The following is a 15,889-nucleotide window of genomic DNA, read 5'->3' on the forward strand; positions in this document are numbered from 1 at the left end:
GGTACCCTTCTCCTGACGAAATGCTTAGAACATGGCCCCGTCATAACCAACACCTTGTTCCGTCAGAGAGACAAGTACAAGGCTTCAGGGCAACACCCTCACTCCAAGCAATGGCATCTGCTGGACTACGTCATCGTCCGAGCGAGGGACTGCAAGGACGTCCGCATCACCGGCACTATGACAGCAGCTGACGACTGCTGGACAGACCACCGCCTAATCCGCTCTGTCATCTCCATCAACGTTGCCCCAAAACAGCGGCGGCAATAGAAACAAGGCCGCAGGAAAATTAACACTGGAGCACTCAAAGACCCTGCTAAGAAAGCCCTATTCAACCTGCGACTCACAACCAACCTGACCACGCCCAGTAATTCAGAGACACAGAGTGTCCACAGCACCTGGTCTGCAGTCAAGGCCTCCATAATCAGCACCCGTGAAGAGACGCTCGGTCACTCGACCAGGAAACACCAAGGCCTAGAAATTCAGTATCGCCACGTTTGGGGCGCTACAGTCGAGCGTATGCTAAATTTAGCGCCACCTTCAGTGAAATTGAGTTGCTTCGCCCCAAGAGGTACTTGCTGCGCTAAAGCAGGCGCTGCACGACTATCCTAAGGCGCTAAGCTGGAGAGGCGAGGAGCTACCACCAAGGGTGGGCGCAGCGCAGGTGCGGCCAGTTAGCGATTGCAGGCAGACACGCTGGCGCCGGTCACCTATTAAAGGAGGAGGGTCGATTTGGCTTGCAGCCACGCCCTGCACATTGGAGCCCTGATTCTCGGCCTGGACAGACCTGCTGCGACATCGTTACGCCTACGACCATGGAGGGGGCCAGGGAGCGAGCGTAGCGGTTCAGTGAGGGGGCCCTGAAGGTTCTGGTTGGCGCAGTGGAGCGCAGGCAACCTATCCTCTTTCCGGACAGTGGCAGGAGGCCGCTGCCCAACGAATATCGAAAAGCTTGGAGGGAGGTGGCACACAGAGTGACCTCCAGCAGCATGGTACCTAGGACCCCAACGCAATGCAGGAAGAAGTTCAACGACCTCACTCGGGTTGTCAGGGTGAGTACCCTTTCCAGTATCCTCTTCATCCCTGCATGTGCACCTCACTTTATGGCCAAAGGGTCCTGAAAGCCCCAATGCGCAGCCCTCATCCAACACCTATGGACCTCATGAAAATCACATGCCCATTCACCACTTTACACACTGTAAGGGCTATTCGACCATGGGAGGCAGTGCAGCCAAGATCAGGGCTTGACACTGCAAGGGCTATTCGACCATGGGAGGCAGTGCAGCCAAGATCAGGGCTTGACACTGCAAGGGCTATTCGACCATGGGAGGCAGTGCAGCCAAGATCAGGGTTTCACACTGTACTCCGAGCCCGTCCTCTCTCTTGCAGGGCAAGCTGGCCCACAATAGGAGGCAGCAGCAACGGACCAGGGGAGGCCGTCCTGAACTTAAAGACCTCAGCGATCTGGAGCAGCGAGTGGAACGGATTATGGCAGGCCGGCTGATTGGCCCCGTCGCCACTGGAGATGCCGACCCCGTTCTGGACAGCAATGGTAAGGTCATCACCTTTTTGACCTCTCTCTTTCCACTTGTGCCTCACACCAGCATCCTTTGCCACTATCGAACCAATGCAGTGCATTGCAGCACTCATGCCTCCCTCGCTGCTGCCCTGTCCTCACGCTAAAGCAACTCTTGTACCTCCCTGCTTTCAGATGCTGATTCGCGAGGTGAGGAGGCGGGCCCTCAAGCTGCCACTGTGAGTGAATCGGAAGGCGAGGAGGAGGAAGAGGAAGTCAGAACATCAGTGCCACCCTCAGCCGAGGTAGCCCATGGCCATAATGGGGACACGTCTTCCCTGGAGGGGAGCAGGGGGGAAGGGTCTGAGGAGGGTGACGCTCCGGGGCCCAGCGGGCTGCAGCAACGCGGGGTGGGGTAGGGAAGCTCGGCGGCCTTCTCCCCGGAGGGAGAGTGTGGCCGCCAGTCCTGCTACAGTGAGCGCAGAGAAGGTGCGGCTCCTTGCTGAAATGGGCGCCCATGCGGAGCGCAGGCACACTGAGCTCATGGCTGCAGTGGCAAGGATGCCTGACTCCATAGAGTCACTGGCAAGGAGCGTACAGGAATTCGGGGCAGCACAGGCAAGGAGCCTGCAGGACTATGGTGCAGCACAGGCGGCTTCCAGCCAAGTGCTTAGTCGTGCCATGCAGTCACTGGCTGGTCTGATGCAGACACAGATCAGGGCCACATGAGCACTAACTGCTGCCACCCTCGCTGGATCGGGCAGGATTCGCCGGGGCCTTCGCCGCGCCGCAGCAGGCCAGCAGTCTGTGCTTCAGCAGATTGCTGCGCATGGTTCAGTGCTGCCCCGTGCGAGTGCCAGTGTCTCGTCCGACCAGGGAGTGCCTGAGCTCTGTCAGGTTGGCAGCATTCCTGCTGCCAACACGGTCACTCCTCCACTGCAGCTGCCACCACCCGTAGGACAGACTGCTGCTGCCCAAGCAGAGTTGGAGCAGCCAGTAGCCGGGCCCTCCAGGCCCAGGCCGTCCACCAAGGGCATCTGCCGACTATCTGACCCTCAGCAGCCTTCCCCCAGCCTTGCTGCAGCCACTGGGGTCCCATTGCGGAGGAGCTGCAGGGTGGGAAGGGGCCAATCTCGCAAGCGAGGCAGATCACCCTCACAGGCCAAAAAGTAGGAGGTGTGGCAAAATGCTGTGTTTTTTTTGTGAAGGCCGAGGATCATGGTCATTTTTGTTTAACTCTTTTGTTCATTGTCTCCAGGTTGTGAGAGCCAGTTATGTGTCTGACTGTTTTTTGGGGGGTTTCTCTGTATTTGTTTGTCATGCGGGAAGGGCACAGAGATTGTTAAATAAATAATTGTCTTTATTCAGATTGTGCACGTTTGCACTTTGAACTATTTGTTGCCTTGGCCGGCTCAGGGTTTGCGGAGCGGGTCCATTCATGTTCTTTCAATGGCACAAGCCATTCCGAGAGGGGGCCTAGAACCGACTTGCAATAAGCCGCTGACGGACGGCCCTTGCACTTTGTGCCTCCCTCCCATCTTGGTGCTCCTCCTCCTCCTCCTCTGGTGGTCCTCCAATGTCTGCTGGCAGTGGCTGAGTCCGGAGGATAGCCAGGTTGTGCAGTAGGCAGCACACTACAACGAAATGGGAGACTCACTCAGGCGAGTACTGAAGGGCTCCCCCGGAATGGTCCAGACAGCGGAACCGTTACTTTAGCACGCCGATTGTGCGCTCAATGATGTTCCTGGTCACTTGATGGCTGTCATTGTATCGCTCTTCAGCAGGGGTGCTGGGCGCACGGAGCAGGGTCATCAGCCAGGTGCACAAAGGATAGCCCTTGTCCCCGAGAAGCCAGCCTCCTGGGTGAGCCGGGGCTTCAAAAAGGTCTGCCACAGAAGTCTGGCGCAGGATGAAGGCATCGTGGCTGCTGCCTGGAAAGCGGGCATTGACAGCTAGTATCAGCTGCCTGTTGTCACACACCAACTGCACGTTCAACGAATGGAACCCCTTCCGGTTGCGGTAATCCTCGGCATTCTCTAGAGGTGCCCGCAAAGCCACATGCGGGCAGTCAATGGTGCCCTGGACCATGGGGAAGCCCGCTATTCTTGCAAATCCCATTGCGCGCTCCTGCTGCTTGTCCAGGATCATGGGGTAGGAAATGTACTGACGTCTCCTTTTGAAGAGGGCATTCGTGACTTGGCGGATGCAGCAATGCACCGCGAACTGGGAGACACTGGCAATGTCCCCAGTAGCGGATTGGAAGGAGCCGGTGGCATAGAAGTTGAGAGCCACTGTCATCTTCACTGCCACCGACAGAGACATCTTGCTCCTCAGCTGAGGCTGCAGATCTCTCTGAAGCAGGTGGCAGATCTCAGTGACCACCTCCCTTCTGAATCGAAGCCTCCGAATGCATTGCTCCTCAGACATGTTGAGGTAGGAGAACTGCTGGCGGTATACCCTGGGAGGGGAAGACCTCCTGTGCCGACACCTGTTGGCCCTCCTCCGTCTGGCCATAATTTATAATTAATTACATAGAATGGAGCAGATGATGTGTTACTGTTGCGAGATGTGGGAGCCGGTAGACCCCATTGAGGCTAACGGTGATTACATCTGTGACAAGTGTCTGCTGCTACAGGATCTCCAGCTCCGTGTTGATGAGCTGGAGTCTGAGCTTCAGATACTGCGACACATCAGGGAGGGGGAGAAGTACCTGGACTCTGTGTTTCAGGAGGTGGTCACACCTATGAAGTTAATTAATTCAGATGTAGCCCATGGTCAGGGACAGGACGGTGTGACCACGAGTGAGGCAGGTACGGGGATCCAGAAGGTAGTGTTGGAGGAGCCGCAGCCCTTGCTCTTGTCCAACAGGTTCGAGCTTCTTACTCCCTGTGGAGACGGAAGCAGGGGCTGCAGGGAGGATGAGCAACCTGGCCACAGCACCGTGGAGAGGGGGGCCATTCAAGAGGGGGGAGTAAATAGAAATGTTGTAGTGGTAGGGGATAGTATTATTAGGGGGATAGATAGAGTTCTCTGCAGCCAAGAGCGAGAGTCCCGTAGGCTGTGTTGCCTACCCGGTGCCAGGGTTAAGGACATTTCCTCTGGGCTGGACAGAAACTTGGAGTGGGAGGGGGAGGATCCAGTTGTCATGGTCCATGTTGGTACCAACGACATAGATAGGACAAGGAAGGAGGTTCTGCTGAGGGAGTTTGAGCAGCTAGGGGCCAAATTAAAAAGCAGAACCACAAGGGTAATAATCTCTGGATTATTACCTGAGCCACAAGCGAATTTGGCTAGGACAAATAAAATAAGAGAGTTAAATGCGTGGCTCAAAGACTGGTGTGGGAGAAATGAGTTTTGCTTCCTGGGACACTGGCACCAGTACTGGGACAGGAGGGAGCTGTTCCGTTGGGACGGGCTTCACTTGGCCAGTGCTGGGACGAGAGTCCTGGCGGATCATATAACTAGGGCTGTAGAGAGGGCTTTAAACTAACTAGTGGGGGGGAGGTTCCTAGAGAGCAAATAATAAAAATGACAACAGAGAAGGTCAAAGACTTAGGTAGCAGTGGGGAAATTAAAAACCAGAGCGTGTCAGGAAGGGGTAGAAGGTGTGGAGTAAAAGGTAAAGTAATAAAAAGGGCAATAGCAGGAACTAAGTGTCACAAAACATATTTGAAAGTTCTCTATCTGAATGCACGTAGCATTCGTAACAAAATAGACGAGTTAAAGGCACAAATAGCTACATATGGGTATGATCTTGTGGCCATTACAGAAACATGGCTGCAGGGTGACAATGCCTGGGAATTAAACATACCAGGTTATTTAACAATCAGGAAGGACAGGCAGGAAGGAAGGGGAGGTGGGGTGGCTATGTTAATAAAGGAAGGAATCACTAATACAGAGAAATGATATTGGGTCAAAGGATCAGGATAATGAAACAGTTTGGGTGGAGATAAGGAATAATAAGGGGAAAAAAACACTAGTGGGTGTAGTATATAGGCCTCCGAACAGTCGCAACTCGGTTGGACGGAGTATCAATCAGGAAATAGTTGAGGCTTGTAATAAGGGAACATCTATAATTATGGGGGATTTTAACTATCATATAAATTGGACGAATCAAATTGGGCAGGGCTGCCTTGAGGATGAGTTCATTGAGTGTATTAGGGATGGGTTTCTTGAGTAGTATGTAACTGAACCAACCAGGGGGCAAGCAACCTTAGATCTGGTCCTGTGTAACAAGACAGGATTAATTAAAAATGTCCTAGTAAAGGATCCCCTTGGAATGAGTGACCATAACATGGTTGAATTCCATATTCAGTTAGAGGGTGAGGAGGCTGTATCTCAAACAAGCGTGCTAAGCTTGAATAAAGGAGACTATGAAGGTATGAGAGCGGAATTGAGTAAAGTGGATTGGGAAAATAGGTTAAAGGATAAGACGATACATGATCAGTGGTGTACATTTAAGGAGTTATTTTACAAATTCCAAAAAAAGTATATTCCACTGAGAAAAAAAGGGTGTAAAAGAAAAGACAGCCATCCGTGGCTAAGTAAAGAAATTAAGGATAGTATTCGACTAAAAACAAGGGCATATAAGGTAGCCAAATCTAGTGGGAGGATAGAGGATTGGGAAAACTTTAAAAGACAGCAAAAAATAACAAAAAGATTGATTAAGAAAGGGAAGATAGATTATGAAAGTAAATCAGCAAAAAATATAAAGACAGATAGTAAGAGTTTTTATAGTTATATAAAAAGAAAAAGGGTGGCTAAAGTAAATGTTGGTCCCTTAGAGGATGAGACCGGGAAATTAATGGTGGGAAATATGGAGATGGCAAAAACACTGAATGAATATTTTGTATCAGTCTTTACAGTAGAGGACACTAAGAATATCCCAACACTTGACAAGCAGGGGGCTATAGGGGGGGAGGAGCTAAATACGATTAAAATCACTAAGGAAGTAGTACTTGGTAAAATAATGGGACTCAAGGCGGATAAATCACCTGGACCTGATGGCTTACATCCCAGGGTTTTGAGGGAAGTGGCGGTAGGGATTGTGGATGCATTGGTAATAATCTTCCAAAACTCCCTGGACTCAGCAAAGGTCCCGGCAGACTGGAAAACTGCTAATGTAACACCCTTATTCAAAAAGGGCAGTAGACAGAAGGCTGGAAACTATAGACCGGTTAGCCTAACATCTGTGGTAGGTAAAATTTTGGAGTCCATTATTAAGGAGACAGTAACAGGACATTTGGATAATCATAATTTAATAAGACAAAGTCAGCATGGTTTTATGAAGGGGAAGTCATGTTTGACAAATTTGCTGGAGTTCTTTGAGGAAGTAACATATAGGGTGGATAAAGGTGAACCAGTGGACGTAGTGTATTTAGACTTCCAAAAGGCATTTGACAAGGTGCCACACAAAAGATTATTGCTTAAGATAAAAAATCACGGGATTGGGGGTAATATTCTGGCATGGATAGAGGATTGGCTATCTAACAGAAGGCAGAGAGTTGGGATAAATGGTTCATATTCAGACTGGCAATCAGTAACCAGTGGTGTTCCGCAGGGGTCAGTGCTGGGTCCCCAACTCTTTACAATCTATATTAACGATTTGGAGGAGGGGACCGAGTGTAACACATCAAAGTTTGCAGATGATACTAAGATGGGAGGGAAAGTAGTGAGTGAGGAGGACATAAAAAACCTGCAAGGGGACATAGACAGGCTAAGTAAGTGGGCAGAGATTTGGCAGATGGAATACAATACTGGAAAGTGTGAGGTTATGCACTTTGGCAGGAAAAATCGTAGAGCAAGTTATTATCTTAATGGCAAGAAACTGGAAAGTACTGAAGTACAAAGGGATCTGGGGGTCCTGGTGCGCGAAACTCAAAAGGTTAGTATGCAGGTGCAGCAAGTGATTAAGAAGGCCAATGGAATGTTGGCTTTCATTGCTAGGGGGATAGAATATAAAAATAGGGAGGTATTGCTTCAGTTGTACAAGGTATTGGTGAGACCGCACCTGGAATACTGCATACAGTTTTGGTGTCCATACTTAAGAAAGGACATACTTGCTCTCGAGTCAGTACAAAGAAGGTTCACTCGATTAATCCCGGGGATGAGGGGATGGACATATGAGGAGAGGTTGAGTAGATTGGGACTCTACTCATTGGAGTTCAGAAGAATGAGAGGCGATCTTATTGAAACATATAAGATTATCAAGGGGTTGGATCGGGTGGATGCAGGGAGGATGTTCCAGATGATGGGTGAAACTAGAACTAGGGGGCATAGTCTTAGAATAAGGGGCTGCTCTTTCAAAACTGAGATGAGGAGGAACTACTTCACTCAGAGGGTGGTAGGTCCATGGAATATGCTGCCCCAAAAAGCTGTCGAAGCTACATCATTACATAAATTTAAAACAGAAATAGACAGTTTCCTAGTAGAAAAGGGAATTAAGGGTTACGGGGAGCGGGCAGGAATTTGGACATGAGTCTAGGTTTGGATAGGTCATGGCCCTGTGGGTAGCGGAGCGGGCCCAGGGGCCGTGTAGCCTGATCCTGCTCCTGTTTTCGTGTGTCTAATGCTGTTAGATTCAGGAGATAGTCCTGTCATAGTGGATTGGCGGTTAGGATCAGATCAGCCATGATCTTATTGAATGGCGGAGCAGGCTCGAGGGGCCAATTGGCCTACTCCTGCTCCTATTTCTTATGTTCTTATGTTCTTATGATTAGCACTCTCTCTCGGCGTCTGAGCCCTCTCAATGCAATGGAGAAACCCAACGTTTCCACCCATTGCAGCCCCCATTATATGTGGCCACTCAAGGCTATGGCACTGAGAAATCAATCCAACTGCAAAGCTCTGGGCTGAAGCCAGAAGTACCTGTGCGAGCGCCGAGTCAAAGCAGAAAGCTCTCTCCCTTTGTCTCTCTGCAAATCTCTCTCTCTCTCTCACACACAGGAGTGGTCCAAAATGGCTACCACTAAAAAGGCAGGAAGAGCCCCCTTTAAATAGTGCCCCCCCAGCCCCACAGCGACTGGGAACTGTTCCACTCAACCAGTCCCTGGGAGCGCCAGGCGAAAAGGGGGGTGCCACTGAAGTTCCGGTTCGGGGTGCACCAAGGGCGTTGCAACATGAAATGACGTCAGGATCTGTGCACGCAGCTGAGCGGGCGTTGCGGTTTTACGCCGCCACTAAATGTCCACTCAAGTTCGCGAGAGGCGCAGATCGCGCTGCGCCCGGGCGCTAGCCGCTGCACGCCCCACTTATCGCCCTCTTAAGGCGCTAGCGGCTGGCGCTACCAACTGAATTTCTAGGCCCAAGACTTGTTCGACAAGAACGACCAGGAGATCCAGAAGCTAATAAGCCGCAAGCGCAAGGCATTCCTGATCTGGGAACAGCAACACAACCCGAGAGCAAGAAAGCAGCTCCACAGACACCTGAAGGCCGAGGTCCAACAAAAAACACGCGACCTAAAGAACAGATGGTGGGTGGAGAAAGCGCAGAAGATCCAGCAGCAAGCTGACAACCATGAAGTGCATGGATTCTTTAACGCAGCCAAGACCACCTACGGCCCAAGCACCCAAGATCCTATCCCACTGCGGGTCAAGAATGGAGAGGTACAGAGAGGCAATCAGTGCCCGCTGGAAGGAGCACTTCGAAGACCTCCTTAACCGAGACTCTGTCTTTGACGCGAGTGTCCTCAACTCCTACCCGCCACCATCTCAGCACAACCCCAGCCCGGCATGAAGTTGAAAAGACCATCTGACAACTGAAGAACAAGAAGGCCTCAGGAGCAGATGGAATCCCCGCCAAGGCATTAAAGCATGGTGGAGAAGCACTATTGGCGCAAATACATGAACTCATTTCTCTTATTTGGAAGGAGAGCATGCCAGGGGATCTTAGGGATGCCGTAATCGTGACCATCTTCAAGAAAGGTGACAAGTCCGATTGCGGTAATTACAGAGGAGTTTCCCTGCTGTCTGCCACAGGGAAAGTCATTGCAAGAATCCTCTTCAATCGCCTTCTCCCAGTGGCTGAAGAGCTCCTCCCGGAGTCGCAATGCGGATTACGCCCACTAAGGGGCACAATGGACATGATCTTCACGTGCATCAAATACAAGAGAAATGCAGGGAACAGCACCAACCACTGTACATGGCCTTCTTTGACCTCACAAAGGCCTTCAGCACTGTCAACCGTGAGGGATTATGGAGTGTCCTCCTCAAATTTGGCTGCCCCTAAAAGTTTGTCACCATCCTCCGCCTGCTTCACGACGACATGCAAGCCGTGATCCTGACAAATGGATCCACCACAGACCCAATTCACGTACGGAACGGGGTCAAGCAAGGCTGTGTCATCGCACCAACGCTCTTCTCAATCTTCCTTGCTGCAATGTTCCATCTCACCCTCGGTAAGCTCCCTGCTGGAGTGGAGCTAAACTACAGAACAAACAGGAAACCGTTCAAACTCGGTCGCCTCCAGTCCAGATCCAAGGTCGTCCCATCCTCCGTCATCGAATTACAGTATGCAGACGACGCTTGCGTCTGCGCACACTCAGAGGTTGAACTCCAAACCATCGTCAATACCTTCACTGAAGCGTACGAGAGCATGGGCCTTACACTAAACATCTGTAAGACAAAGGTCCTTCACAACCTGCCCCCGCCACACTGTACTGCCCACCGATTATCAAAATCCACGATGAGGCCTTGGACAACGTGGACCACGTTCCATATCGCGGGAGCGTCCCATCAATAAGGGCAGACGTCAATGATGAAGTCCAACACCGCCTTCAGTGTGCCAGTGCAGCCTTCTGTCGCCTGAGGAAAAGAGTGTTTGAAGACCAGGACCTCAAATCGGCACCAAGCTCATGGTGATTCCCGCCCTCCTGCATGCTTCAGAGACATGGACCATGTACAGCAGGCACATCAAAGCACTGGAGAGGTACCACCAACACTGCCTCCGCAAGATTTTGCAAATCCATCGACAGGAAAGGCACACCAACGTCCGTGTTCTCGTTCAGGCCAACATCCCCAGCATTGAAGCTTTGACCACGCTCGATCAGCTCCGATGGAGGGGCCACATTGTCCGCATGCCCAATACAAGACTCCCAAAACAAGCGCTCTACTTGGAGCTCCGACACGGCATAGAGCCCCAGGTGGGCAGAGGAAACGCTTCAAGGGCACCCTCAAAGCCTCCTTGAAAAAGTGCAACATCCCCTCTGACACCTGGGAATCCCTGGCCCAAGACCGCTCAAAGTGGAGGAGAAGCATCCGGCAAGGCGCCGAACACCTCGAGTCTCTTCGCCGGGAGCCAGCGGAAGCCAAGCACAAACAGCGGAAGGAGCACATGTCAACCCAAGCACCCCACCCACCCGCCCATTCAACCACAGTCTGCCCCACCTGTGACAGAGACTGTAGGTCCTGCATTGAACTCATCAGTCACCAGAGAACTCATTTTTTAGTGTGGAAGCAAGTCGTCCTCGGTTCTGAGAGACTGCCTAAGAGAGAGAAAAATTTTCTTCCATTTTTGCCATATAGCACTGTGACAAAAATGGATCTTTACCGGTGTTGATTTTTTTAATTTGTAACTTGTTTTATTCAAAGCAGTAAGGGGTTAAAACCCAAAATCTCAGAATATTTCTCAACAGGTCAGATATCAGACAGGTTGATTCGGGTTGCTCTTGAAACCACAATGGAATTTCTAAGGTGTTAATTGTTTAATTGGCCAGAGTCATCATGGTCAATCACAAGCAGTTTTGTCACTTGTTGTTGGATATCCTTTTAATATTGGTAAGAAAAGTAAACTATTTTATGAATGGCTGTTGATCTAATGTAATTAAGATAAATGCAGTCTTCTATTGACTTTTGTTTCATTATAATGCCAAAGGAATTAAAATTGTATTTCTGTGGGAAACCTCTCATTTGAGGGAGAGTCAATGTCAGCCTTTCAAGCAACAGCAGAGAGCCCTATATTTTAAGAACATAACAGTCATAGAGAAACTGAGCTAATTTGTAAACTGCAGTTTGCTCCAGTGTAAGAAGTGTACTTATGCTTTAAAGTCTATGTTTAAAATGAAAGTGAGTGACATCTCTATTATTTTATGTATCGAGAAGGATAGTGAGATGTATGATCCATTGTGTTATACTATTTACTGTTCATTTACCTGTCCTATTTAAATAAAATCATTTGTTGGTTCACAGCCTTCACCTTGATCTAATAAGAGTGTATATTCAATCTGCCTTTCAGAGAAGAATCACATGGTGTTATGTGATACATTACAATAGTTGGTGTAGAGAGTAAGGCTTCTCGGTTATGATCCCTGTGTCTCACTATTGCTTACCTAGATATTGGGCAGATAAAGGTACACTCTGGATCATAGGGGACATGGGGGCCACTTACAGAACCCAAGGAAATATTTGGCATAAAAACCAAAAAACATGACAAGTATTTAAAATGCTTTATGAAAAATGTTTTAGATAAATTACTTTTTAAAGTTTAAGTAATTCTGACAAGTCTTGTTATTTTACATCTTATTAATTATAGTAATTCACAAGACAGGTACAGATGAGGAAGGCTATTCTCTGCTCATTTGTCCAGAAAGACCCTACAGACCCCCATCATGGCATGATTCCAGGGGTATTGCCTCCATTACTCTACCTGGAAGCCCATTTCATATGTTGATCATCGTTTGTGTAAAAGTGTGAAAAAGAACTTCCTGACATTAGTCTGAACTCTACTGTTTATTAATTTGAACTTGTGTCTCTTTGTCCTAATCTTAAGGTACGGCCTTGAAGTAAAGTTTAAGATTTTCTACACCATATACTGCATTATGTATCCCATAATATCACCTCCTTTCGTGGCTGAAAAGTCCAAATTTCTCCTAACTCAGTCTTCTGATGTTGGGGATCAGCCTAATGGCTCTTCTTTGATCTGCCACCAGGATTTGAATATTTCCCTTATGAATCAGTGTTCACAACTGGACACAGTAGTCAAGGTGTGATCTGCCAGAGCATTATACAGTTTCAGCAACTTGTATTCTAGTTTTGGCTATATAGGTCAGTATTCTATTTGTTTTGTTGATTGCTGCGTCGCACTGATTGAACATGAAAGTCTTAAGTACAGTCTTGACAGTGCTCTGCTACTCTGTGGGCTTTCAGCTAAGTCTTAGATAAATACCTTCTTCAATGCTCCCAGATTTTGCATCTTTCTTCTTCAGTTTCCTTTTAGAAATTTTCTGAAATGGAGCAAATTCAACCACAGCAGGGTATTCCTGGCCTGGAGGTATTACAATCACAGGAACACAAAGAATAATTCATTGTTTATATAAGGTACAACTAAACCAAAGTTATTCTGTATGAATGTCTGCATTGCATGTGTTTGATCAATAGTCATGGTGATAGAAATCATCAAAATATGACTGGTTTACAGATACAACCAATGACAATTTATAAGATTACACCACACTTAGATTTGGTCTCCATGGTCCAACCAATGTGCGATATATTTCAACTATGGGACATTTCAAACTTTCAGACTGAAATCCACTTTACCAGATTGAAATGTGACGCAGCTTGATCCAAAACTCAGTATTTTTTTTTTTTTTTTTTTTTTTTTAACAGCTCAGCAGGCAGCAGCATTACTTCTGTTGACATTGCTAAATTCAAAAAGTCCCACTGAGCTGAACAATCATGAAGAAATATGAATTTCTGGTGGCAACGTGATTAAAAATCCTGGGTTGGGACAGGTTTAATTTCTGTGCAGATAATAATCCAGCCTAGTGTTGTTTGGTGCAAACATTGTTGTGCAAGTTGCTGTCCGATGGACGTTGTCGGAAATACAGCAAGTATCGGGAGTTTCCGGTAAGAACTCAAACTTGTTGCATCTTTACCTTTATTATCAATGAAGATATATCCATCAAATCGGTCTCTGAAGAGAATTATGTCATCAGGATTTTTAAAATTGATGTAAGCTCTAGAGAACAGGTGGGGGTAAAGGCTGATGAAAAATAAAAATATATAGTTCACAATATCATACTGAACCCACAGATGTACATAGTTCTAATAAAAGTGATTGGCAAGAAAAAAAAGATAGAAATTTCTTAAAATTTGCATATGTTATTGGTAATAAGAAACAAACAAGACAAATCCATTCATCTACTTCCAACTGATTATGTACAATCTGCAACATCATGGAGTTTACCCAACTTACTTAAATCTACTGAGGGAGATTAATGAAAATAGATAACATTTCCAAGGTAAACTCTGTGAATCTTCTCCCTGATCTGCAAAGAAAGTTATTCAAAAAATGCCATGATACTAATCTAACATTGTAATATAAATTATTCAGGGATGATCAAATTATCCACTGTAATAGATTTTTAATCTTTGAAAACAATTTGTTCAGAACATGTCAAAGAAATAATGATAAATTGTACAAAGCAATAGTTAGATCACAATTAGTCCTGTGTGCAGTTCTGGACACCCTGTTACAGAAAGGACACTAAAGTCACAGAGCCTGTACAATGTAAAATAAAAGAACGAGCTTACATTGACATAGTACCTTTCACAACCTCAGGATGTCCCAAAGCACTTTACAGCCAATGCAGTACTTTTGAAGTGTAGTCACTGCTGTAATGTAGGGAACATGGCAACCAATTTGTACACAGCAAGGTCGCACAAGCAGCAATGAGATAATGACCAGATAATCTGTTTTGGTCCTGTTGATTGAGGGATAAATATTGGCCAAGACACCGTGGAGAACGCCTCTGCTCTTCTTGAATAGTGCCACAGGATCTTTTTTATGTACACAAGGCGGCAGACTAGGCCTTGGTTTAACGACTCATCCGAAAGACGGCACCTCCAACAGTCCCTCAGTACTGCGCTGAAGTATGAATTATTTGTGAATGTAGATTCACCAAAGAATGATACCAGGATGGGAAAATGTTGTTATGAGGAGACTTAAGATACTAGGGTAGATTTTCCACTTGTTGGACGTAAAACTGGCACTGCAAATAGGCCGCCCATTTCAGAAACTGCCCAATTTTAATTTCAAATGATTTCAATGGAAAGGAAAATCAGGAGGTTTTTATAATGGGGGGACAATCCACATTTCAGTTTTACGCCAGGGCGGCAAGCTGAAAATTGACCCCACTGTGAGGTGACTATTTCCATTGCAGCAGAAAAGGTAAGAGGTTGAGATTCAGTAGAAGTTTTTTTTAAATATGAAGTGTTTTTACAGGGTGAATAGGGAATGACAATTTCCACTGGTTTTGCAGATAGTGAGATTCTTCTAACCTCTCTCGTAGTGATAATTTTAGAGAGAGGTTAGAAGAATCTTTTTTGTTTAAACACAGAGCGTTGTTGGAGAACTGGCCCATTTAACCAAGGTATTGTAGGGCATACCCTGATTAGAAGAGAAGAAAAGTGGAAAAAATATAAACAATTAAAAAACTCATTTCATTCCGATCCCATCCCTACAATCCGAACTAGGAATCATTTAGTAAGCCAAAAATTCAGTAGCACTGGTTTTGTGAGTTGTATTTATTTTCTTCTACTTTTGTTAATTTTATAATTATATACATAGACAACGTGCAGGAAAGGGGACTACTGGGGATGGCAGGAGCCTTCAGTAAATTTGGATTTTTGAAGCACCAGAGTTGGATTAGACATAAAGGGGAAAAATTTTGAGGCGCTAACATCGCCTGAGCGTTAACTTTAGTGCCTAGCACCAATTAGCACCGGCAACCATGAAATTGAGTTTTAGCACCCCAAGAGGGAAGTGGAATGCTAAATCAAGCGCTCCACTTCCCTCTTAGGGCGCTAACTTCGGAGAGTGGGGCGGAGACTTCAGCAGCGCTGCACATTGGCCGTGCAGCGCTGCCGCGTTCAAAGGCTCCTTCCCTCCCTTAAAAGGGAAGGGCCATTGCTGCAGGCTCTGCAATTTATAAAGTACCTACCTGGGCCAGCAAGGCAGCCGCAATCCCGCGCGATCAGCCCGGCACTCAAGCAGAGTGCTGGGCTGATCGATCGCGGGCAGGAACCAGTGAAAAAAACTAGAAGAGGAAAGGTAAGTTTTTTCCCCCCCCACTTACCGCAGCCGCCTCGCGGCCGACCACCTGATGCACACCTCCTGCAGCTGTCGGCGTTTTCGACCAGCGCCGCAGCAGGGGGCGGAAGTCAATTTCAGGTCCTGGGTGCTACCGGGGCGATGTGCACGGCGATGACGTCATGATCTCCGGGCGAAGGAAATCGGGGCGCAACGCTGTAGCGCCGCCGCAAAACTCCCGCCGAATATGGTGGGAGTCGATGTCAACGCGGTGCCCGGTCGCAAAGCCATTTACGCCCCGCTAACGGGAGACGCAAAGGCATGCAATTTCACCCCCATAATTCCTAC

The 15,889-nt window shown here is 47.7% G+C and overlaps 1 protein-coding gene across 1 annotated transcript in view; it reads right to left on the minus strand.

Moving 5' to 3' along the window:
• The window catches only part of LOC147111796 (regulator of nonsense transcripts 3A-like), a 56,564-nt gene that overhangs the window by 23,837 nt on the left and 16,838 nt on the right, over window positions 1–15,889 (minus strand). The window contains 2 exon segments of the mRNA XM_085998297.1: window positions 12,674–12,772; window positions 13,386–13,492. Coding sequence (XP_085854423.1) covers window positions 12,674–12,772; window positions 13,386–13,492 — 206 coding nt within the window.

The sequence above is a fragment of the Somniosus microcephalus genome, chromosome 10 (genome assembly GCF_052327205.1).
Source record: "Somniosus microcephalus isolate GS21.2 chromosome 10, FLI_Smic_1.0, whole genome shotgun sequence".
Lineage (NCBI taxonomy): Eukaryota > Metazoa > Chordata > Chondrichthyes > Squaliformes > Somniosidae > Somniosus > Somniosus microcephalus.